At 40.4% G+C, this 24534-nt stretch overlaps 1 protein-coding gene across 1 annotated transcript in view; it reads right to left on the bottom strand.

Moving 5' to 3' along the window:
* Nucleotides 1-11411: 11411 nt before the first annotated feature.
* The window catches only part of LOC135707905 (uncharacterized), an 83479-nt gene continuing 70356 nt past the window's right edge, over nucleotides 11412-24534 (bottom strand). The window contains exons 2-5 of the mRNA XM_065229815.1: nucleotides 22179-22347; nucleotides 21962-22104; nucleotides 21734-21875; nucleotides 11412-13033 (exon numbers count right to left, since the gene is read on the bottom strand). Coding sequence (XP_065085887.1) covers nucleotides 12763-13033; nucleotides 21734-21875; nucleotides 21962-22104; nucleotides 22179-22347 — 725 coding nt within the window. The 3' untranslated portion in view covers nucleotides 11412-12762. The remainder of the gene's footprint in view (nucleotides 13034-21733; nucleotides 21876-21961; nucleotides 22105-22178; nucleotides 22348-24534) is intronic.

Raw genomic sequence — 24534 nt, 5'->3', positions numbered from 1 at the left:
GAGATCAACGAGTTCGTAGTGCAGAAGTGAAAACGGCTACTGGAATCTTGCACCGCCCTGTTGTAAAGCTGGCTGTTATAGATGTAGATCGTATAGCTGAAGCAAGCTCCGAGCAATACACGTCGGGGAATGTTGTTGTAGAACAGGTAGGCGCTGCATAGATACCGATTGATGAATGAATAGAAGTAGGCATTGGAATATTAGGAGTAAGGAATCATTTACAAGTTAAACGTCCAAGAGACAAGAAGTGATTTGTTGCTCTAGATAGAAGAGAAAAACTATAAATCTTGAAGCAATAAAAACTGTATTCGCTTTCAAGAGTTTGTCTTCTTCGTCGCAACAACTCCAGTCCTTCTTTCCACTCCTCCGGTAGCTGTTCTGTATCCCAGATCCTGACTACCAGTCGGTGCAGACAAGTGGCCAGCTTATCCGGGCCCATTTTGATAAGTTCCGCTTCGATATCATCTTTCCCAGCTGCTTTGTTGTTTTTAAGCTGTCGTATAGCATCCTTAACTTCACCTATTGTGGGAGCTGGCATGTCCCCCTCATCCGCTGTATCGACGAAGCCATTCCTCCTGCCGCCTTGGTAATCCGCCTCTGCGCTGTTCAGAAGTTCATCGTAGTGCTGCTTCAACCTTTCAATCACCTCACGTTCGTCCGTTAAGATACCCCCTTACTTATCCTGACACATTTCGGCTCGCGGCACAAAGCCTTGGTGGGATGCGTTGAGTTTCTTGTAGAACTTGCGTGTTTCTTCGCACTCCAGCTCTTCCAGGCGACACTTCTTATCCCGAAAAAGATGGGTTTGCTGTCTTCGCTTCTGTTTATATCGTTCCACATTATGTTCCTTGCTGCAGCATCGCCGCCCGCGCTGTGTTCTTCTCGTCCAAAACCATCTGACACTCTTCGTCGAACCAATCGTTCCGTCGATTCCGATTCCAACGGATTCGGAAGATAAAGTTTTAAAATCAACACTCAAAATGTTGTGTGTGTGTGTGTGTGTGTGTGTGTGTGTGTGTGTGTGTGTGTGTGTGTGTGTGTGTGTGTGTGTGTGTGTGTGTGTGTGTGTGTGTGTGTGTGTGTGTGTGTGTGTGTGTGTGTGTGTGTGTGTGTGTGTGTGTGTGTGTGTGTGTGTGTGTGTGTGTGTGTGTGTGTGTGTGTGTGTGTGTGTGTGTGTGTGTGTGTGTGTGTGTGTGTGTGTGTGTGTGTGTGTGTACAATCTAACCCCCACTGTCCGGCAGTGTTATTATGGAAGAAAACTGCTTTTTATTACCCTTAAATTAAAGCAGGTTTAGTCCGGGAGTTAGAAGGTGTTGGCTCTATTGCAGCTCCAGTAACCCATTTCAGAATGCCTGGTAATTCACGACCACTCCGAGGTCACTTTTACTAACAATAAGCCCCGCATGTTCACTCTACCTTCATCAAATGGATAATGGTATCATAAACACACTTCCAGATTCAAAAAATATTATTTCCAAATCTGGCACGTAAATAGTTTTGAAATTTGTTCAACTGCATTAAATCGATTTGAATGGACATTTCTTATCAATTTTGTTTCGAATGCCTCTTGATTCATCTGCTGGCAGCACTTACTGGCCCTTACCGGCGACCAATTCATCTGCCCGCAAATGCAACAACGCCTAAATCTCAAAGCTCTCCGAACGTCCCCTCGAAAATGCAATCGAGATATGTATAAGAACAATCTTCAACTGGAACGTACTCACCAAATCAATACATCCGAGAGCAAATTCCCGATGCTTATTTTTCTCTCGCAAACCCGTCGTCGTCGAACGGCAAAACAAGGAAATTCGGTGAGCAATTTTGTGACACGGAATTTTCACTGAACATAAACCGCGGCAGCCCTAAGTTTGCACCTTTAGAATTGATAAAACGATCCATAAAATATTGAAAAACGTTCCATTAAAAACATCCAAATGATCCATAAAACATCGGAGAAAATCCCTAAAAAAGTGTGGATGATCCATAAAAAATATCAATATTATCAATATTTTATGTGAAATTTAGCAACACAATTGTAAAAATGTACCACTAAATTTCTAAATAATGAGCATTGGAATTGTACGAATTACCCATAAACATATTGCAATTGATCCATAAAACATTCAGCCATGAACCTTAAACTAAAGAAAGTGATCCATAAAAAATCAAGTTTGCACACTTAAAAATATAGGCATGATCCATAAATTAGGCATATATTATTCATGTTTTTAATTTTGATCCATAAACCTTGAAAAATTGCTCCACTGCTTATCTACTTAGATTTACTGTCCTGAAGCTTCTTTTGGAAGCTTATTCTAGACGCTTGACCATCGCTCCGCACATCTACCTAAAAACACGGCAGGACAGTAAATCTAAGTAGTTAAGCAGTAATGGAGCAATTTTTCATGGTTTATGGATCAAAATTAATAATACAGTGTCCAAAACGTGAATAATATACGTCTAATTTATGGATCATGGCTGTTCGGAATATCGGAATAACCCTGTACCGCCAAGTCCAGTGACAACCCTGTGGGGGATTCAGAGAGCTACGGTAACGATTGTTAAGAGTGTAACCACAGTGTACTAGTTGCCCCTACCTTTGGTACGCCCCTGTGCGTTTTTCTACTACATCATTCGCTCATAGTAAACAAAAGTAAAACACGTTTCAATAAAGTTCAATTTCGTTTTTCCTTAAATCGCTATTTTTCTCGGTTTATTTTCCTCCTGGTGTATCCGAAACCACTTCAGGTTTTGGGCCCGGTCGCGTTTTATCGGATAAGTATCGGAAGTGCGGTGTTTTCGTTATGGAGGAGGAAAAGTTCGATCGTGTGTTGTTGCCGTTGTTCGATGGCTTGAACTTCGCTGCCTGGAAGTTCCGGATGCAGATTCTCCTGGAAGAGCACGAGCTTGTGGAGTGCATCCAGACATATGCAGCGGAAGTGGAGGACCTGATTGTCCTGGAAAACGACACGAACGAAGTGAAAGCGGAAAAAGCGAGGAAATTGGAGAAACGCATGAAGAAAGACCGCAGATGCAAGTCCCTGCTGGTTTCGAGGATTCACGATTCCCAGTTGGAGTATATCCAAGGCAAGCAGTACCCCAAGGATATCTGGGACGCCCTGCATCGGGTATTCGAGCGCCGTAGCATCGCGAGCCGCATGCATTTGAAGCGGGAGATGCTGCAGCTGCGGTTCGAAGGCGGAAATCTACAGCAACATTTTCTTCGTTTTGATAAGCTGGTCCGTGAGTATCGTTCGACTGGTGCTGTTCTGGAGGATTTGGACGTGGTTTGCCACCTTCTCTTGACGCTCGATTCTTCTTATTCCGGAGTTGTCACGGCACTCGAGACGATGCCCGAAGATAACCTGTCGCTCGAGTTTGTGAAGTGCAGATTGCTGGACGAAGAAACCAAGCGGCGAGGTATGGAATTGGTTTCCTCGCAGGGTGCAGAAGCAGCTTTTTCCGGATCAAAGGTGGTGAAGCAGAGGAAGCTGATTTGTTTTCACTGCAAGAAGGAAGGCCATAAACAGATCGATTGCTTGGATCGGAAAAAGCAGGCAGGTAATAAGAAGCAGCAAAAGTCGAAAGCCAATGTTGCCGAAGCGGACGACGGAAAGGGAGTTTGTTTCGTCGGTGTAAGCGGCGGAATGGATCTGTCTGACCGGCATCGTACCCGGTGGTTTATTGATTCCGGTGCCACGGATCATCTCGTCCGGGACAGAGAGCTGTTCAGCGAATTGCATCGTATGGCGAAGCCGGTCGAGATTGCGATTGCAAAGGACGGTGAGACGATTGTGGCCGAACATGCCGGCACAGTGAAAGTGATTTCGGTCGTTGACGGGAAACAGATTGAGTGCACGGTCGAAAATGCACTGTTCGTACCTAAACTTCGCTGCAATTTGTTTTCAGTGCTAAAGGTGGAAAAAGCCGGTATGCGTGTGGTGTTCGAGTCCGGGAAAGCGAAAGTCTATCGAGGTTCCGAAGTCGTCGCGAGTGCGTCTCGTCGCGAAAAGTTATACGAACTAGATTTCTACTCGGTTGGGCACAATGCCGGTGATGCCTTGTTGTCGTGCGGTAAAATTCGGAAGAGTTCAGAATTGTGGCACCGACGGTTCGGTCATCTGAACGAGAACAGTCTGAAGCAGTTAGTTCAGGATGGCATGGTTTCGGGAATGAACATGTTCCCCGCGAATGACAATCGGGACATGATTGTGTGCGATTCGTGCGTCGTCAGTAAGCAGACGAGAAAACCGTTCTCTGCGTCCGGTGGTAATCGGTCGTCGCGTGTACTTGAACATACGGACGTGTGTGGCCCTGTTACGCCGGTAGGGCTGTCCGGAGTGAAATACTTTGTCACTTTTACGGACGATTGGAGCCACTTCACGGTGATCTATTTGATGCGATCGAAAGATCAGGTGGTGGACTATTTCGAAGAGTATGAGGCCCTGGTCTCCGCGAAGTTTGGCCAGAAGATTTCTCGTCTAAGGTGTGACAATGGCGGAGAATATAAGAACAAGCGATTCCAGAAGTTTTGCCGAAGCAAAGGAATCCAAGTCGAGTGGACCGTTCCGTACACTCCACAGCAGAACGACGTGAGCGAGCGGTTGAACCGGACCCTCGTCGAGAAGGCTCGGGCAATGCTGGAGGATTCAGGTGTCGAAAAGAGGTTCTGGGGGCAAGCTGTGCTGACAGCGGCCTACCTGACTAACAGAAGCCCCACCAGTGCGCTGAACACGAAGCAAACAGCGTTCGAGCGATGGGAGTCCCGGAAGCCGGATGTATCGAAGGTAAGAGTTTTCGGTAGCAAGGTTTTCGTTCATGTTCCGGATGAGCTCCGGCGTAAGCTTGATGCGAAAGCCTGGAAAGGCATTTTTCTGGGATACAGCCAGAACGGGTACCGGGTTTGGAATCCCGTGAAGAAGCAGATTGTAGTAGCGCGCGATGTGGACTTTGTTGAGGACAACCTGATGGAGAATGTGTTCGTGGAGAGGAAGTGTTCCAACGGAGACGAGTTTATCCGTGTTTCAGCAGACGATGATCAAGAGGACGGAGTCAGTGTCCAACCCGTGGACCCGGAAAGGGAAACATCCGACGGGGAATTCGAAAGTTTCGACGAAGAGGAGTCTGAGGAACAGGATACCGAGTCTGAGCCAGAGGAAGCTGAGGGCGAACTGCGTGGCGAACTACGTAGACCCAAGCGGAAGCGGAATGCTCCTGCGTGGCATCAGGATTTTGAGATGGGATACGCAAGTTTTGCGTTGAGTGCGGTAAACTACGTTGATGAGATTCCAGGGACCATCGCTGAGCTGCGAAAACGCGATGACTGGAAGGATTGGAAAGCTGCGATAGAAGATGAGCTGAACTCGCTGAAGCGGAACAACACCTGGACGCTTGTTAAGAAACCGGAAGGACGTTCGGTGATCTCATGCAAGTGGGTATTCCGTGTAAAGCACGGCGAATCTGGCGGCTGCCCGAAGTACAAAGCAAGACTGGTCGCTAGAGGTTTCAGCCAGAAGCGAGGTTTTGATTATGGGGAGACCTACTCTCCTGTGGCGAAGATGGACACTTTGCGAACAGTTCTGGCGTTGGCGAACCAAAGCGGAATGCATATCCATCAGATGGATGTAAAGACCGCGTTTTTGAACGGCGAGCTGAAGGAGGAAATCTTTATGGCTCAACCGGACGGGTTTGAGCAGGGGAGTGGACTCGTTTGTCGGCTGAACCGGGCACTGTACGGCCTGAAACAAGCGTCGCGGGCATGGAATGAGAAGTTTCATCGTTTCGTCGAGCAGTTGGGTTTCGTTCGCAGTGCCAACGATCAATGCCTTTACACTTTCGGATCTGGGAAGGAGCAAGTCATTCTAGTGCTGTATGTCGACGACATCTTGATCGTGAGTCCGTCGCTGAAGCTTCTGCAGTTGGTCAAGCGGAAATTGTCCGAGCAGTTCGAGATGACGGATGCTGGTGAGGTCAAGCAGTTCTTAGGCATGAGGATCGACAGGGACCGTGCAGCTGGTGTACTGAAGATCAGTCAACGGGACTATTTGGAGGGTTTGCTCAAGCGTTTTGGGATGAGCGAATCCAAGCCGAGGTCGACGCCGATCGAGCATCGCTTGAAGTTGACTAAGGGAGACGAGAGTCAGCGAACAGACAAGCCGTACCGGGAGTTGGTTGGCTGTCTGATGTACGCTTCACTCACTACTCGACCGGATCTGTCGGCTGCCATCAACTATTTCAGCCAATTCCAGTCGTGTCCCAACGATGAACACTGGACCTATTTGAAGCAGATGTTGCGGTACGTCCAAGGCACGCTGGATGTTGGATTGGTTTATCGGAAGCAACCAAACGTGCAGTTATTGGAAGTTTTCTCCGATGCAGATTGGGCCAACAACAACCTGGACCGGCGATCTGTAACGGGATGTGTTTGCAAGGTATACGGATGCACCGTGAGCTGGCTTACACGCAAGCAGCAAACGGTCGCCTTATCGTCCACCGAAGCAGAACTGGCAGCGTTGTGTACGGCCACGTGTCAGGTCGTTTGGATGAAGAGGATGCTTGGAGATCTTGGATGTTCAATCGAGGGTCCCATTCCAGTTTTTGAGGACAATCAGTCCACCATTCGCATTGCTGAGGATTCGAAGGACTATGGTCGACTCAAGCACGTGGACACCAAATTTCATTTCCTACGTGATCTTGTGCAGCAGGGTGTCATCATCATCAAGTTCGTGCGTTCTTCAGAGCAAGAAGCAGACATCATGACAAAGGGTCTTTCGGTCACCGCCTTCAGAGGACTCCGCACCAGGCTGGGACTGGAGACTACCGTGGTTAAGCAGGGGTGTTAAGAGTGTAACCACAGTGTACTAGTTGCCCCTACCTTTGGTACGCCCCTGTGCGTTTTTCTACTACATCATTCGCTCATAGTAAACAAAAGTAAAACACGTTTCAATAAAGTTCAATTTCGTTTTTCCTTAAATCGCTATTTTTCTCGGTTTATTTTCCTCCTGGTGTATCCGAAACCACTTCAACGATCGCTGTCAGAAATGACAGACGTCAGGTTTGGTTCAACGGAACTGTGAACTCACAATTCCGTTGAAACAAACCTTAGATAGGTCGGAGTATGAACGAGAAAAAAAGAGGAAAAGAAGATACAATTCCAAACCATTTAAAAAACGTTTTACAGCTAAATTATTTTAATTGCCTAAATTTGTTAATATACCTATCGTTTAATTAAATTGTAGTTATTTGTAGTGAACTAGCTACCAACAATCAATACGAAACTAACGATTTTAAATTGGCTCACTACTTGACTTGCCTATTGGTCCCAATCAAATCGATGAACTTACCTCATTCTAGTCAAAATTATAGTACTACACAATGTTTGTTTTGATTCGCTATGAAAGTTTGACAGGTAAAATGAGGGGTTCGTGGATTTTCCTATGTTTCGAGGGGTGCATCGATAAGCTTGGGACCGAAGATAGTACCAGAGCTTAGCCAAAAAGTTGAGCACATTTCTTCGGGACCTTCTGGTCTTAAAGTTACCTCTATGTAGCTACTGAAGTAGGTTAGTTGGAGGTGGAATGCGTGCAAATATTGAATTTAATAACCCTATATTTGCTTAATCTAGATACTACAGTTTGATCCTAAAATCTGGTAACCTACAATTTGTTCCTAAACGCTATATACATGATTTACCCTAAGTATCTAGTAAGTAGCTCATTCTACATCGTTTGCGTGCCTAACTAAAATAATAATTGATTCCCTAAATGCTAAATCTAGCCAAATCTTTGTTGAAAGAGTGACGGAAGATAGCTCTCGGTTTGAAAATCTCCCGCTCAGCCTCCTATCGCATTTCATGGAGGAATTTCTCTTCCTCCAGCGCTTTCTTATTTACGCTTTTCTCCTGCAGAAACTGGTCCAGGGATTTTTCCAGGCTGACCACATTGGTACTACCTTTTCCAGATTCGGTTGCGGCATCACTCCTCACTCTATTATTTCTGCTAGGTGGTTTATTTGAGACAGACTTCTTGGTTCCTTTTGCCACCTTATAAGCATTAAGATTGGTTTTGATTTTATATTAGTTTAATAAAACCTATTTCAGCTTCAAACTGTCCAAAACGAGACTGCTCTGAGGAAGTTGCTTTCATTAATACGAACATGGCTATATCTTTAAGTGCGCAAATATGATTTTCTATGGATCACTTTCTTTAGTTTAAGGTTCACTGCTGAATGTATTATGGATCAATTGCATTATGTTTATGGGTAATTCGTACAATTTCAATGCTCATTCCTTAGAAATTTAGTGGTACATTTTTACAATTGTGTTGCTAAATTTCACATTAAATATGGATCATATTGATATTTTTTATGGATCATTCACACTTTGTTAAGGATTTTCTCCGAAGTTTTATGGATCATTTGGATGTTTTTTATAGAACGTTTTCCAATATTTTATGGATCATTTATTGGTTTTTATGTTCAAAAGTATGTTTGCCATAAACCGCGAATTCACGAATTTCACCGCACCCAACTGCGAAACACGTTCTGAAGCACTTTTAATACAATTTCGATCAATTTCTTTCGAAAACACAACAAAAAAGTTACAAGCGAGCCAACATCAACACCGATTGTGCCGAGCTCTTTCACGCACCTTGCAGCATGTAAATAAACTGAAATAAAAAATTATCACTCGCGATGCCACTAATTTCTGGTCCGGGAGAAAATCAAACAACGCAGATCGCGACATCTCTTCTGATGCTTGCAAACATGTTGAATCACGTTTTCTTTCTCTATTCGAAAACTTCCCGGAAAGCGAGAAAACTAATAATCACACACGTATAAACGTCCGGGAGGCAGAGCTTTAGCGATAATCCGGCAAATGCAGCCGAAAACTATGAGAGCGAACGCACGCACAAAACAGAGAACAAACTTAAAACACAACCGTATCCAAAGGCGTTCGAAACTGCACCCGCACTTTAGGTGAATCATCCTGTCGCAAAAAAGCCATGCAGGAGACGGATTCTTCATCGCCTTTAACTGGTTTAGCGCATTGGTCACAGGCGGAAGTCATGCTGACTCAGTTTCCAAAAGTGATTTAGAAACAGCGGTGGAGATGCTCTAATACGCAAAGAGGAATTGGATTCTCAAGATCGCCCAATGCTAGACAGTATACACTACAATATGTCTGATTGGATAACTTTTTCACTGTTTTCACAACACAAAATATGCTCTAATTAGACGATTATCGCAACGAACTGCACTTTCCACTAACAACCAGTACAATATTACAGGTATACCGAACGGAAAAAAACCAAATAACGATAGCCCGTGTGATAAAAAATCGATAAATTTAGCAGCGCACAATCACGACAATGTGAATAACAACTGTCAAATGTTTTCGATTTCTAAAATCAACACTCAAAATGTTACCCTTAAATTAAATTGCAAAGTAATCAAACAAGTGTCAAATCAAATCTTTAAAAGCTAAACAAATTTATTCATACCAATGAAAAAGTACGATTAATTCATTGCAATAATCACTAATGATTGAAGACATACTCAACAAAAAACTTAAAGATCAAAATAAACGGGTCTGAGGAAAAGCAACTAAAGCGTATTCGACCGCTGACTTGATATTAATCCGTTTTTTACTTGATAACCATTTTAAAGCTTAATTTGAACTTTCCAAAATATTAGCTCATTCTAGAAACTGTAATCATATAATGAGAAAGCCACGAACGAGTTCTCATTTTTGCTATGGAAAAAGGCGTCAATTTGTGAGCGGTGCTAAGAAGACGTAAACAAAGGCAAGAAAATGAATATATTTCAAGCAAAATAACTTGAAAATTGAGAGTCATCGATTCCGCACCACTCATCTATGAACCAATGATGAGAGATGAAATTACCCTTCCTTCGATGTGCCGATGAGTAACTTAGTAAGGCTCGTTCGCATTTCACTGCTCAGGATAAGTTGTTCGTCGGAAATAATTTGGAAGCAATCGAGTTGAACTTTAGCTGTATGTTATTCCTCCTGGAACGGAACAGCCCATCAAAGCTAGACATATTATGTTCATCTATAACAGCTTTCATTGAATGGTGCTTTCAGACGGGCTCTACCAACCAGAGCGCAGAGCGGCATTATATCGTCTATTCAATTGAAATGCGATGCGGATTTTCGCTGGAAATGCTATTCCTTTTGTTTCGACTTCCTTACATGAATCCACTTGCAGAATAGGAAAATTCCGAGTCTGCAGGCTGACAGATTTATTGACCGTGCACAGTTAATGTTGTAGTTTTAAAGTTCACGCCCTGTCACCTCGATGCATAGAAATTAAATTAATCACAATTCGGTTCCTTTTTTTTCCATATGAATGATTGCTGCGGGAGAAAAATATACATGTTCCGATCAATTTATAACCTCACGTGGCACACCCCTCAGGGAATACAGTAATCTCTCCATAGATGCGGTGGGTAGTACCGAGCAAAATTCTCGGCTGTCATTCAAGCAATTGAGCTGATTTAACTTGACACTAATCACATACAAAAAATCAGCGTAATTGGTTGAAGGACAGCCGAGAAACAGCGGTGGGTGAACGGTACCACCCATCGCATATATCGAAGCATTACTGTAGGTTTAAAGGTGAGGGAGGCAAGTCAAATTGCAAATAAAATGTGCAGGCAGATGCATGTCATTGAACCAATCTACCGGAATCAATCAAATTGGAAATGAATACTGGAGTAATACAAACATTCGTTTGATGTCTACATGTTTGATAGCTGTTGGAAAAACAGAGCCATTTGTTTGTATTTAGTCAAGGTAATAAATGATTCTGGAAACACTGATTGGCTGCAACTTCCAGTCAACGTCATATTGGGGAATTTATATCAATTGGACAAGTATGGCAGCAACAGGGACCATTTCGGCTGTTTTAGACAAAAATAAACTCATAATTTCGTCAGATTAATAGAAATATAATTGTCTACTTTTAACCTTCAAATTTTTTATCTTTGTTTAGAAAATTAACAAATTAACATGCATTTAAGAACACACAGATGTTAAGTTTAGATAAAACTACCACCCAATCAAAGCTTCCCGCATAAACGCGAACCATAAATTGACCTTACCGAAAATGGTTAAAAATTGTTTATAATCCCTGCTAAACTTCAACTGAAATGGTTATGGAACTTTACAAGAACGTTTAATGATAAAGTTTTAACCTTATGTATTATGGTTTTTTGGAAGCGGACCTTACAAATAATGAGTTGTTAAGAACCATTACCATTCAAAATTCTTGTTTTCTCCATATATTTTCGGGAGGAGGACTATATTAGAACCTTTTAACTTATGGTTTGAGAACATTAATGGTTATGGTTATGGTATTCAGTAAGGTCCATGAATAGTTTTGTAACATCGATCAACTTTATGTGGAATATATCGCGAATTGGTTGCCTGTAAATTACTGATTACCAATTCACGATATATTCCACGTAAAGTTGAGCGATAATACAAAACCATTAATGGACCTTACTGACTATCATAACCATAACCATTAATGTTCTCAAACCATAAGTAAAAACGTTCAAATATAGTTCTCTTTTCGAAAATGTATGGAGAAAACAAGAATTTTGAATGGTAATGGTTCTTAACAACCCATTATTTGTGAGGTCCGCTTTCAAAAAACAATAATACATAAGGTTAAAACTTTATCACACAAACGTTCATGTAAAGTTCCATAACCATTTCAGTTAAAGTTTAGGAGTGATTATAAACAGTTTATAATTAATATCGGTAAGGTCAAGTTATGGTTCGCGTTTATGCGGGTTTACTTACTAGAACGTTAACAGTCAAAATTGTTACTCGGTACTGTTACTGAAAAAAAAAACAGTAACCATGGTAATCTAATGTCAATCAGGTCATTTCCCCAACATTCTATTCTATGTCTATGTTTTAGACTTCTAATTTCAAACGTCGAATAATGGCTACATATTACAACAGCTCTAGCATTGCGAAGCAACAAGCCTATACGATCGAAAACTTCCCATTTATTCAGCTTTTTCTTCATCAATTTTCTATCTAAATATCTGCTCCTTAAAACACATTAACTTTCATATGTACTCACGAATATCAAAATATATAGCACATTCGAAATGTACACTTTTTGCTCACATCAGCTGTCTTTCCCATAATTCAGATCTTCCGCCCGAACTATTATAAACATTGAACGTCATCACGGTCCCGGTCGCACGGAAGGGTATTTCTTTGATCTAACTGGCCAAAAGTCGATTTTTCAAAATAACCTGAAAAGTAGGTCATTGTGTTATTCAAAACAGTGTCGAAAAGTGACACTTTTCCAGTGCTAAAAAATGCTTTTTGCAACTTGTTTTTCGTCATGCGCTGGAATGACATTATGTCCCTCTTTACCTAACTATAACCACAACACCAAAAAGTACTACTTTTCGGCACTGAAAAATAAACACTTCTCCAAAAAGAAGCAACACCCTCAAAACCTGACCCACCCCTGTTTGGCCTAAAATCATAATAATTCTATAACAAAAAAGTGCTTTTCGTAAGTTATACAAGTGATGGTTTAATATTTTTGGCCAGCTAGAATAAGCAAAATACCACACTGTGGATCGTCTTGGTCATCGTCCTCGTCGGTCGAAAAACTCAACTAGGTACCCATTAATATCTTTCGCACAATAAAATCTAAGCTTCGCTTCGATCCCAGACCCAGGCTTGCAAAGCCCCATGCAAGTGCTATTTTTTTATCGACAGACAAACCTCCCAAAGCCGGTTGTCTTCAGCACCATCGTAGCAGCAAGTGCCACCGCCGTCGTCGTCGTCGTCGCTAGCCACCACCGGTGGCGGTGGAGGGTGGCGGAGCCCGAGCAAATCTCGTTCTCGATTCTATCACAGTTGAGAAAGTGCCGATCCATGGACAGCACCTTGGCAATCTTCCGCAGGAACACGGCCGACTCGGGTTTGCACTTGTACTTGGCACTGGTGAAGACACAGTTTTCGTAACCGAAGCGGGCACTGCGGAAGGTAGAAGAAGACGAAAAAGCGATTTCGAATGAGAATGTGGTAATTCTAGGCGGATAGAACACAAGGCGAACGACGAAATGATTCCCTCTGTTGGGACGTGGCGGGGGCGAAATTTATTCTTTCGGAAGAGTTAAGTTGATTGAGAAGGGGCTTTCCATCATAAATTCTGGGATTTTCTCGCTGTATCAGCACTGAACTGGTTTTTTTTGGGAAGTATCTTTTCAAGTTTATTCTGCTTGCATTTAATGTACTGCTAGATGAGGTTTTCGGTATCGAAAATGGCGCTACTGAAGTTTCATTTAGTATTATTAGGCATGCAGATTAGAATCTAGAATCTCGAAAACTTGAATTACAAATACGTTGCTTTGAAGCGTCACTTTCTTTTAGGTTTGTATTTCTCAAAGTTGATAATAGAAGAGTTAAGGCCGGCGCACAATGGATAAGTTTTCAGGTTTTTTGAGAGTTAGCCCATGCATTATCTGTCAAAAAACCCGGAAACTTATGCATTGTGCGCCAGCCTTTACGCAGAGTGAAGCTTGCAACGCTTGCAACAGTGATGTCGATCAATTGACATTTATTTTTTTATTTTGGTAACCTTTGTTTTTGTTTACACCTCGGATGACTTCACCAGAATTTTGAAATTTTTCTCTGGTATCCTGATTTGTGCAAACAATACTTCCCACGCAACAGAGTCAGTTTGTCTACTATACGACTATATATATTATTATTTTCCTCTGGCTAACCTAAATAATGTATGAAAGTAGACCTGTCAAAATGAGTTTGACATCGATTTGTTATGTATTTTTCTCGGATATTCACTAACACGCTACTACTACCACAAACGAAGTGACAGACGACTTACTGGCGAAGAAATCCATTAAAATAATGTGGTTCACTGTAATAGAATTTTCTTGGAAGCTTGTGCCATCATCCACCAGATGGGTTAGTTTTTTTGTTTTGATTTGAACAAAGTTGATTTTGAGTACAATGATTCTTTGACAGTGTGCAAAGAGTGCGTATCATTTTGTCATTTTTTTTTATGCATTTCAGTTTTGAGTAGAGTGAAAGAGATAGAACCAAAACATTCTAGTACATTCGGTTAAAATGCTAGTTCAATCTAGTAGTAGTGTTGCCATGTTGTACAATCCAGTAGTAGTGGTGTTGCCATGTGGTACACTGAAAAATTGCAATAGCAGGTTAGTCACCAAAGTTTTCGAGCCGCTCCGTCTGTCACTTCGTTTGTGCTACTACTACCAATACAACCAGACGTGAAAATCTACGCAAACTAACACAATCTTTGGGTTGGAGCAAGTTTCCCCTATCCGATGATGCTGGTAATTTGCGTTCGATTGGCGAGGAAAGAATAATCAACGTTTTGTTTATAAAAGTTTAAAGTATCTTTTCAATTGTTGGTCTACAGTATATTGAATTGGTTCCGCTTTTTGATAGATCGAAATTCTATCCGCCAGACCATAAAAATTGGTGTACTGTGTGAAATTGTGGTAGTGAAAATCTGAGGAAAATACATAACAAACTGCTATCAAACTCATTTTGACAGATCGAATTACATACATTTTGAGGTTAGCCCGAGGAAAAAACTAAACAACTTCATACGGCGATAGACCTCCGTTAGTGTGCGTGCGTTAAACGTCACTAATCTCTATAGTATTTCCATACACCGAAAAAAGTTTGCATGTAGCTTCCATTGGGGATGCACATGATTTTGATCCAAAATCAAAATTTATGGAATTCATCTGAATTTTACATAACATTTATGCGATCCCATTAAATTTATGTGATTTAACCAATTAATTTCATCGACCGTATAATATTATTGTAATTTTGTGGTGGGATTTGCTGCTATGTGATCACAGAATAGAGCTAATCTACACTGGCTTGACGAAATGGAAATAAATAAATAAACTATAGAGGAAGAATAGCGCTGCCCTCGCTGTCGAAACATCTTTTCCTTACATCTAATAGGGACATAACTAACAAAGCGAGAAAAAACTATGCAGTTTGACAGTTCTGTACCCGGTATTATTCCACATCAGAACAAAGGGAACACCAGCGCTATTCTTCCTCTATAGTATATTAGCTCTATTGATCACTGGAAAGCTATGTGGTATTCACATGGATTTCATCACTTAGATTTTTTTTTGTTCATTAATTTATTTGATAAGGCTCAACCGAATTAACTTTACAGAGCCGAGGATTCTTGGTCACTATACAATACATCTTAAAACTATAGTCAAAAGGTACAACACAATAAACACTTTATCTTCCGCTATCCAAAAAGCCTCCTCCATCAGAACTGGAGCCGCTTCCAGTGGTTTGATTGTATGGCAGTTATGCCATCGTGGGGCAAAGCGTCTCCATTGCAGCAATGGTCGCAAAACGTGGTCAACACTCACACACTCATCACGAAACGATTGCTTTCCAAAGTTGACGACGCATCGACCGAAAGAACTGCTGATGAAGAATAATGAGCAGGACCACACAATGGTTGCTGCCGAGAAAACAGACGATCGCGTGGCACACATCGAGAGTGGCCTGCTTTTGTCGAAAGCCGAGTGAACACTGACATCCATTAGATATATGATATTTTTTTTGAGTGTATGACTCATTACCAGGGATGCTAGATAGATTTTCAAATTGCCTGTATGAAAGCTAATGAAATGTCTGCATTTGTCTGTATCAGGAATACTTAATAGTAAAAGCGGTTGAGAAGGAAGTAGAGATTGTGTGACAGTTATTTCAAAGCAAGGTTGCAAATACTTACTTCGAATATCAAAATAATTCACATTCAATGCGAGAGGGATAAACACTGAATCTGCGTGGACCAATTGCTGTTCTTATAAATGTCTAATAAAATCCGCTCATAACAAATAATCTGCTCACTCAAACCATAATTTAAAGTAAACTTTGAACTAGGAATTTTCAACGAGAAGTATCTTAACTGATTTAGGAAGTCCGGAACATACACTAAAGCTGGGTTTAAACTAGGCAAGTCAAATGATCAACTCAGTTAAATTCAACTGACTTGAACGCGAATTGAACGTGTAAACTAACTTGATCAACTCACTTGAATTAAAAAAAAGTTGAACCAGGCTCAACTTTTCAACCCAATTGAATTCAACTGACTTGATCATTTGACTTGCCCTGTCTAAAACCAGCTTAAGAGTCGTATATTTCCATTAGGTTTCCAAAATGGGTATGTGATGTTATCCGGAACTACTTTTATGATTTCATGGACCTCATACTCTCTTTTTTTTTCATGATTTGTTTTCCGTCGATCTTGTTTTCCGTACTGAGTACCAATGCTACCGAAGACGCCAGGAAGGCAGTTGACACACTATCGATCCATCAATTCATGGACCGGGGACCAACGGCTTTACTTCCCTTCCGAAGGAAGGCGTGATCACAAATTTTATGTCTCCGAAAGTCCCGCCGACTTTTTCGGCGGACTGAGATTAATCCCAGGCCATTTTGGGGTGAGAGGCAATCACGCTTACCACTACACCACCGGTGCCGTTAACCGCATACCCTCAATTTTATTTAGGTCCCAGACAGTGTTGGCAAAATCATCAATCAAATTATATTTTTCCGCTCTCATACTTTTTTTTTTTTTTTTTTTTTTTTTTAATTCTTTATTAAAGAGATTTTTAGCCTTAGGCTAGTTCATCTCTAATCCGCTTTCATACGCTCTCAATATCACACGTGATATTGGAACAAAATATCATGCTTGATATTGATTTTACGAGCTCCTTTGATATTGCGAGACTATTCACAAACTGCAAAATCAAGCGGAGAGTTGACTAGACACAAAAATTATTCCGTTGCACATCGTTTTCTTAGAAAGAGAAAGTATAGTTTGCCGAAGAGAAAGTATAGTTTGCTATCTCTTTTTACTCTTCACCGATGTCAGAAGTGAAGTCACTGCTGCCAGCCATTTTGGAAGTTTCGATTGCGTTCGGGTGGAAAACAAAAATCATTAAACTCAATCTCACCACAGTTTGTTGAGATTTACAGCTGGTGAGTTTTGTTAGCTTGATATTCCGAGCTGCGATATCACAGCTGGCAAAATCAACCGCAGCTGTATGCTAGTTGATTTTTGTCTACGAAAATCAAGTGTGATCTTGGGCATTGGTGAGATTTGATTTTTTGATATTTTGCCAACACTGGTCCCAGATGACTCCGCCTAAGGCTGAAGTCTCCCTAAATAATAATAATTATTATAATTTTGTTGAGGTTCTTGGGACTTATTCAAAGCTTTAAAGTAGTGAAGTTACCTTAAATTTCCGGTAATATTCTTAGATTTCACTAAGGGTTTCCAAAACATTTACAATAATTACTATTTTTTTTAAAGGTCTCTTAATTTTCTTGAAAAAGCCTGTACTATTCTATAATTGATTTGAACTTCTCTAAAACTACCGTAAGCTTCTCTGGAATTTCTTCGGATGTCTCCAAAGAACCTTTCTGAGGTTCTTCTTTTCTTAATTTTCTCTAAGGTCTTTCAGACATTCAGTGTTATGAGCGAACTTTAACGCTTGATCACTGAATTATGCTGAATTTAAAATTCAGGAAGTTACTCAAACAATTTCCAGACTCTCTGGAATTAAACTTCTTTCTAAAATTCACCAGTACATCTTTGACGTGTTCTCTGAGTTTTGCTGAGATTTTCTATGCAGAAATGCAGTCTTCAAAACTATCAGGATATACCTATCTAGTGGAAAAAAAATAAACGGAGTCTATCCCTATCCACATGTTTTTCTATCCGTATTGATCCATCAATATCAATATCCATATTGATCTATCAATATGGGTATTTTTGGAATCGGAATGACGTCTAGAGGCCGGAAATCGATATGCGACGTCAATTTTAAATCCACCATGACGACGGCTTTCGATTTTATGAAAAGTGGGATATACTGTCAAATACCCATAAATATGGATATTTTAGGAATCAGGAAGATCAGAAATCTATATGCGACGCCATTTTGAAATCCAAGATGGCGGCTTCCGGCTTAAGAAATAGTGGAAAATACTGTCAAATACCCATCAATACTGGTATTTTTGGAATAGGGATAAGATCTAGAGAATTAAAATCAATATCTGACGCCATTTTGAAATCCAAGAGGTTGGTTTTCTATTTCAGAAAAGTGGGAATTACTGTCAAATGCCCATCAATATGGGTATTTTTGGAATCGGGGTATGGCCTAGAGGCCGGAAATCGATATCCAACGCCATTTTGAAATCCAAGACGTCAGCTTACGGTTTCAGAAAAAGTGTAAAATTCCCTTCAATATGAGTATTTTTGAAATGGGTCGACACTTATATGCCAAAAATCAATGTCCGATGCCATCTTGAAATACAAGATGACGACTTCTGGTTTCAGAAAAAGTGGGAAATACACTGAAACCTCCGTTTACGAAGTCTTTTTTTACGCAGTATTCAATTTACGTCCCTCTTTTTACGAAGTAAATCCCAAATAACGAGTTTTCTTTTTACGAAGTAAATTCCAAATAACGAGTTTTTATGTGATTTTAGGAAACTGGGATATGTAATGTGAAATACCCTACAATATGGGTCTTGTTTGAATCGGAGTGACGTTTAGGGACCGGAAATCGATGTCTGACGCCATTTCGAAATCCAAGATGACGGCATCCGGTAACATAAAAGCTTGAAAATTCTGTCATATACCCCACAATATGGGTATTTTTGGAATTGGAGTGCCGTTTAAGAACCTGAAATTTATGTCTGACGCCATTTCGAAATCCAAGATGGTGGCTTCAGGTTACAGAAAAATTGGCAAATACCACCACGTCACCCCGATTCTTAAGATACCCATATTGTAGGTTATTTAACTTTATTTTTATGTTTTTATGTAACCGGAAGTGGCCATATTGAAATTCAAATTGGCGTCAGACATGGGTTTTTAGTCCTAATAAGTCACCCCGATTCCAAAAGTCCCATATTGTGGAATGTTCGACAGTATTTTCCAGTGCTTCTGTAACCGGATGCCACCACTTTGGATTTCGAAATGGCATCAGACATAGTTTCCCGGTTCTCACAGGTGGGTTATTTAACATTATTTTTCTGTTTTTATGTAACCGGAAGCCGCCATCTTGGATTTAAAAATGGCATCAGACATTGATTTCCAGTCCCTACACGTCACTCCGATTCCAAAAATACCCAGTTTGTGGGGTGATATTGGACAGAATTTCCATGTTTTCCTGTAACCGGAAGCCGCCATCTTGGATTTCAAAATGGCGTCAGACATCGATTTCCGGTCCCTACACGTCACCCTGATTAAAAAAATACCCATATTGACAATATTTTCAAAAACCTCATTTTACAAAGAGGTTTTATGAGGTTTTTGTAGACCATGATTTAGACTTGCAGAATGCTTTAAAACCTCGATAAAACTTAAATTGTTATTTGAGTAGGGTTTTTTTTTAAAGCTTTATTAAATCTCTTTAATAAAGCTTTAAAAAAACCCTACCCAAGTAACAATTCAAGTTTTATTGAGGTTTTAAAGCATTCTTCAAGTCTAAATCATGGTCTACAAAACCCTCATAAAACCTCAATTGCTACTTGGGTAATAACGAGTTTTCTTTTTACGAAGTAAATCCCAAATAACGAGTTTTTTTTTACGCACTAATTCGATTTACGAACCCCCGTTTTGGTTCGTAAATGGAGGTTCCAGTGTACTGTCAAATGCCCATAAATATTGGTATTTTCGAAATCCCAGTGACATCTAGAAGCCGGAAACCGATCCCTAATAAGAAATACCATAAACGAATGATAACCCAAATGATTGAACTGTTCCATAAATGGTTTGAATGACACCCGGAATACGTCGCTAAGCAAAATACCCATCAACGTGGGGTCTTAGCTCAGCCGGTAAAGGGGCAGCTACAAAGCAAGACTATGCTGGAGGTGGCTGGGTTCGATTCCCGGTCCGGTCTAGGAATTTTTCGGTTTAGAAAATTTGTCGGCTTTCCTGGGCATAGAGTATGATTCTACTTGCCACACAATTATATTAATGCAAAAATGGTATATAAACTAATATGCATTAAGCAGTAAGCTAGAAATGCGATGATGAAGAAGAAGACCCGTCCATGCGGGTAGTTTTGGAATCGTCTAGACGTTTAGAGATCGGAAATCGATGTCTGACGCCATCTTGAAATTTCCGGCGTCTCCGTTCCGAAAATACCCATGGTGTAGGGTTTTTGATACTTTTTCTGAAACCCGGTGGCCGCCATCTTGGATTCAGAATGGGCGTCGGACATAGGCTTTTTCAATGCACCACCAATTTAGATGGCACCAGACGAATCCGAGCGGAAACGGTAACCAAACCATTTGTTTGCATCAGAATAAAGATTCTCACAACGCAAATTAAAGCATTTTTCATTGAACATCTTGCTTATTTCCATTGGCAATTGTCTTATTTTACTATTTTCCACAGACTTTAAATGATTCGTACATCTACTATTCACACACAAGATCATCCAGAAGATCACAACCGCTATGGTACTACAGGTACACCTCGATATAACGTAACTGTCACTTTTGACTGTATTCTAATTTTCCATTTTTCTCAACGAAAGTATTATTCAACGCCAGCACGATCCTTGCAAAAATGATACAGAATTACATTTTCAACTGTAGATCAAGTTTTGGAGCATCTCGCATGAATCAACTTATCATGAAAAGTGAAAAATTGTTGCACTTCCTATGTCTCACGGCAAATATGGCTGTTCACAATACTCTTCGCAACCAGAGGTTGAATCGATCGCTTAATTTCTAATAAAAAGGCGTATTGATTTTCGGCATCTACGCGTCGTTCCGTTCCGAAACTACCCATATTGTAGGGTATATGACACTTTTTCTGAGCCACCATTTGTTGTGTAATATAAAATCACAATTTGTTTGGGGTTAGGCTTCAATTAGCATTGTTTATCCATTCCAATCGACAGAACTGTTAAAAATGGTTTAAAAGCGTTTTTTCAACGTTAGTTTTACTGTTATATCGTAAAGACTGTAAAAGGCACGAGGGTAAAATATTAACCAGCGATACAATTTTTTAAAGCGTAAACAAATCATTAAAACAAATTCCCTGGCAATGGTTTTTCCTATTATTCCTTGCTATTTTCACCAACTGTGAAAATTTTCAAGGAAACATTTTTATTTTTTATGGATTGCTGAGATAATTTCCTTGCAATTCACTGCACAACGTTTTTTCTACAATGTTCGGTTCATGAGATACACATTTTCATAGTTTGTGATGTCCGGGAAATTCCAAGAACTTCAACCAAAATTTTCTGAGAAAATTGACCACCTCGAGTTTTTTGATCTTTGTTTTCGATCATATAATCTTAAACTCTACAAGTGGGAAAAAATTAATAAAATTCGGAGAACAACACCCTGTTCGAAAAATACAAGCATTTTAAACATTCTCTTACACACCTCACCGTGAAGAATTTTGAAACTATCATCAGAAGAATTTACCCCAAAATTTAAACTCCGTTTGCTCAATTTAACAATAAATAAATTGTTACTTATATAATGAATAAAAATCTGCTCAAATCTGAGTTAATGTCACGTTGATTTAGGTTTCAAACATTTGAAAAACGTGTTCATGAAAATTTAATTATTTGACTCTAATAATGACCGAACGTCACTTACCAGCAAAAGTGCATGTACTGCACATTCAGTGACTGCTGCGTTGTTTTGGTCATCTCGTCCTTCATAATATTGACGAACTTGTGGGAGCACGTGTCCCAATCGTTGTGAACGTGGTGGAAGCAATTTTTGTGCTTCAAGAATTCTGCGAATCAATGCAAAGAGAAAAATCCCAAATCATCATTGCAATCAATCGAAAGGCATTCCTGCTGATTCCCTACGCAACCGTACCTTTCTGGAAGGGAATGTCCCGGCAGAGATGTTCGTACATCTTCTTCGCCCCAAACACCTCGTTCTCGATGATTTGCCGATTCTTGGCCTCGATGCACGCGTTGAGATAGCGCTGAACGCACGCCATACCCCGGTTGAAGACGCTGGGGGGAGGAAATAAGGAATGATTGGAATCCATGAATCATCGGAAAGATGCAATCTACAGGGAATTACTCACTGACAGCGTTTGATAATTTCATCCTCCGATTCGGGAATTTTCACCGAGTACAGCTCATCGACCGACACCGGCGGGGTGATATTGTGGAAGCAATTATCCATCATCAGCGCAACCTGACCGCACACGGGCTCCGGAAGGGGACTGAACGGCTCCTGCTGATGCTGGGAATCTGAAAAATGGATGCGAAATGGAATCATCAGTTAAATGGATGCGGTTTTGTGCATTTCAGATGGTTCGTGTAGAGAGGTATGTGGTTTGCTACGATAGACAGGTTATAATCAGATCCGTTCTGCTGTCAGTCAGCCATCAACTCCAACTATATCTGTAGTCTGCAGGTATATGATTATTATTCATAAACGCTATTTTATTGTTATCATTATTATTATTAATATCACCAGAGTCGCACAGACTGAAAATCTTATGGGGGACTTTATGTATTCTCGTCATTCTAAGCAGCGCCCGCTCTTCTACAACAAGCAAATATTTAAGCATTCCGCTAACAGCAACCCAATTTTATTACTTCATTACCAAGTCTTTGAGGATTTTCCTTATTAGAGAGTTGTATAGATGTTTCCCCTTTACCAACATTAATTAAGTGGAATTAAATGGAAGGTAACCTTTTCTTGCTGTTTTATTGAAGCATTCTGCTAACAACTCAATTTCATTACTTCGCTGTGAAATCTATATACTTTTCAAAAAGCTATAATCTGAATACAGTCCAAATTCGCTGGTTGGGCTTTTAATACTTAGGCTGCTTTTTAGTTGGGCCTCCGCTGGATTGGGCCATGATTCAATTAAAAAGCAACTGGATGTCAAAATCTCTAGATCGAACATAAATTCATTCAAGGGGTGATCATATGCCTGAGTTTATTTTAAATTTTAAAATGAAACATAAACAAAAATTGTGCACATCATATGTTTTGTCAGTTTCAATCAACTTGTCTCAATCCGCTTTGATTGAATCCGCTTTTAGTGAAATCTTATCAACCACAATAAAGGATGCATACACCCCCCGAAATTTTTTAGCCTTCTGTCAGTTGACCCAACTTACGAATCGAATTTGTTAGTTGGGCCGAGGTGTTGGCCTAACCAGCGCATTTCAACTGTTTATAGATATCTGTATCAAAATATTGAAAAAATCTGTATGATTACCTAATGTGGCATCACTACTCCGATCTGTTGATGTTTAGAATACCGATGCTTGATATTAAATATGAAGGGGTTCCTGGGGTAAAATACACCAGTTAAGGAAATCAAGGTGTCTTCCAGTTAAAACTTAAAGCAATAGTGAATATTTTAAGCCAGTGTTGCTTTGAGCCACATACCAAAAACATGGAGAAAGGTTCGAGTTGTTTTCATTCCAAAAGCTGGAAAAAGGGATAAAACGACTCCGAACGCCTTTCCTCTGTTCTGTTAAAAACAATGGAAAAATAGTGGATGACTTCAATAAATCAACAAGATTTGCAAATTTCAATTCGCTTATCAATCAGGTAAATCTACGATAGCGGCATTACAATAGCTGGTTAATAAAATCGAGAAATCGCTTGAAACCAAGGAAATAGCCGTGGTTGCTTTTCTTGATATTGAAGGAGCATTCGATAATGCATCCTACAGCTCAATGCGTTCAGCTATGGAAGCAAGGGGCTTGGATAACTGCATTATCGAAAGGATAATGGTGATGCTCACAGATCGAGAAACTTCTGCTGATCTTGGAGGTGCGCAACTAACTATAAGATCGATGAAGGGTTGTCCTCAAGGAGGGGTACTATCACCCTTATTGTGGCCTTTAATAGTAGACGATCTCCTTAAAAGTTTAGCGGAAAAAATATGTTGACACAGCCTACTCTAGATGGAGTTCGAATTCAGTTCGCGAATGAAGTTAAATACCTAGGTGTTACTTTGTATAGGAACCTGAACTGGAACTCTCATCTTGACAAGGTGGCTACAAATGCGCTATGGGTCTGTAGTAAAGCTGTGGGGAAAACGTGGGGACTACGACCGAATATGGTACAGTAGATATATTCGACCATAGTTCGACCAAAAATTACCTATGCTTCACTGATATGGTGTCCCAAATCAAATGAAATAAAGACTGGACTCGGAAAAAATGAGACACACAAAAATGATCACCAAAAATTCATTTTAAATCGGATGCTTCTCAAATTTTCAGGGATTAAATAACTATATATTAGCTATGTTTTGGCATAATTTATTTATTGAATTTCATCCCCCAAGCTGAATGCTCGTACATTTCTCTTAACACTGCTCATGAGATCTTGGGCGAGGCTTTGCCCATCTTCCTTACACAATTTCTCCCAGTTTTTCTTCAAAGATTCATCGGTTTTGAATGTTTTTC

This window comes from Ochlerotatus camptorhynchus, unplaced genomic scaffold (genome assembly GCF_037179485.1).
Source record: "Ochlerotatus camptorhynchus isolate MF236.1 unplaced genomic scaffold, CSIRO-AGI_Acam_v1.1 ptg000323l, whole genome shotgun sequence".
NCBI classification, from domain to species: domain Eukaryota; kingdom Metazoa; phylum Arthropoda; class Insecta; order Diptera; family Culicidae; genus Ochlerotatus; species Ochlerotatus camptorhynchus.
Note: the sequence above shows the minus strand (reverse complement) of the source record. Positions and strands in the feature narration are given on the sequence as shown.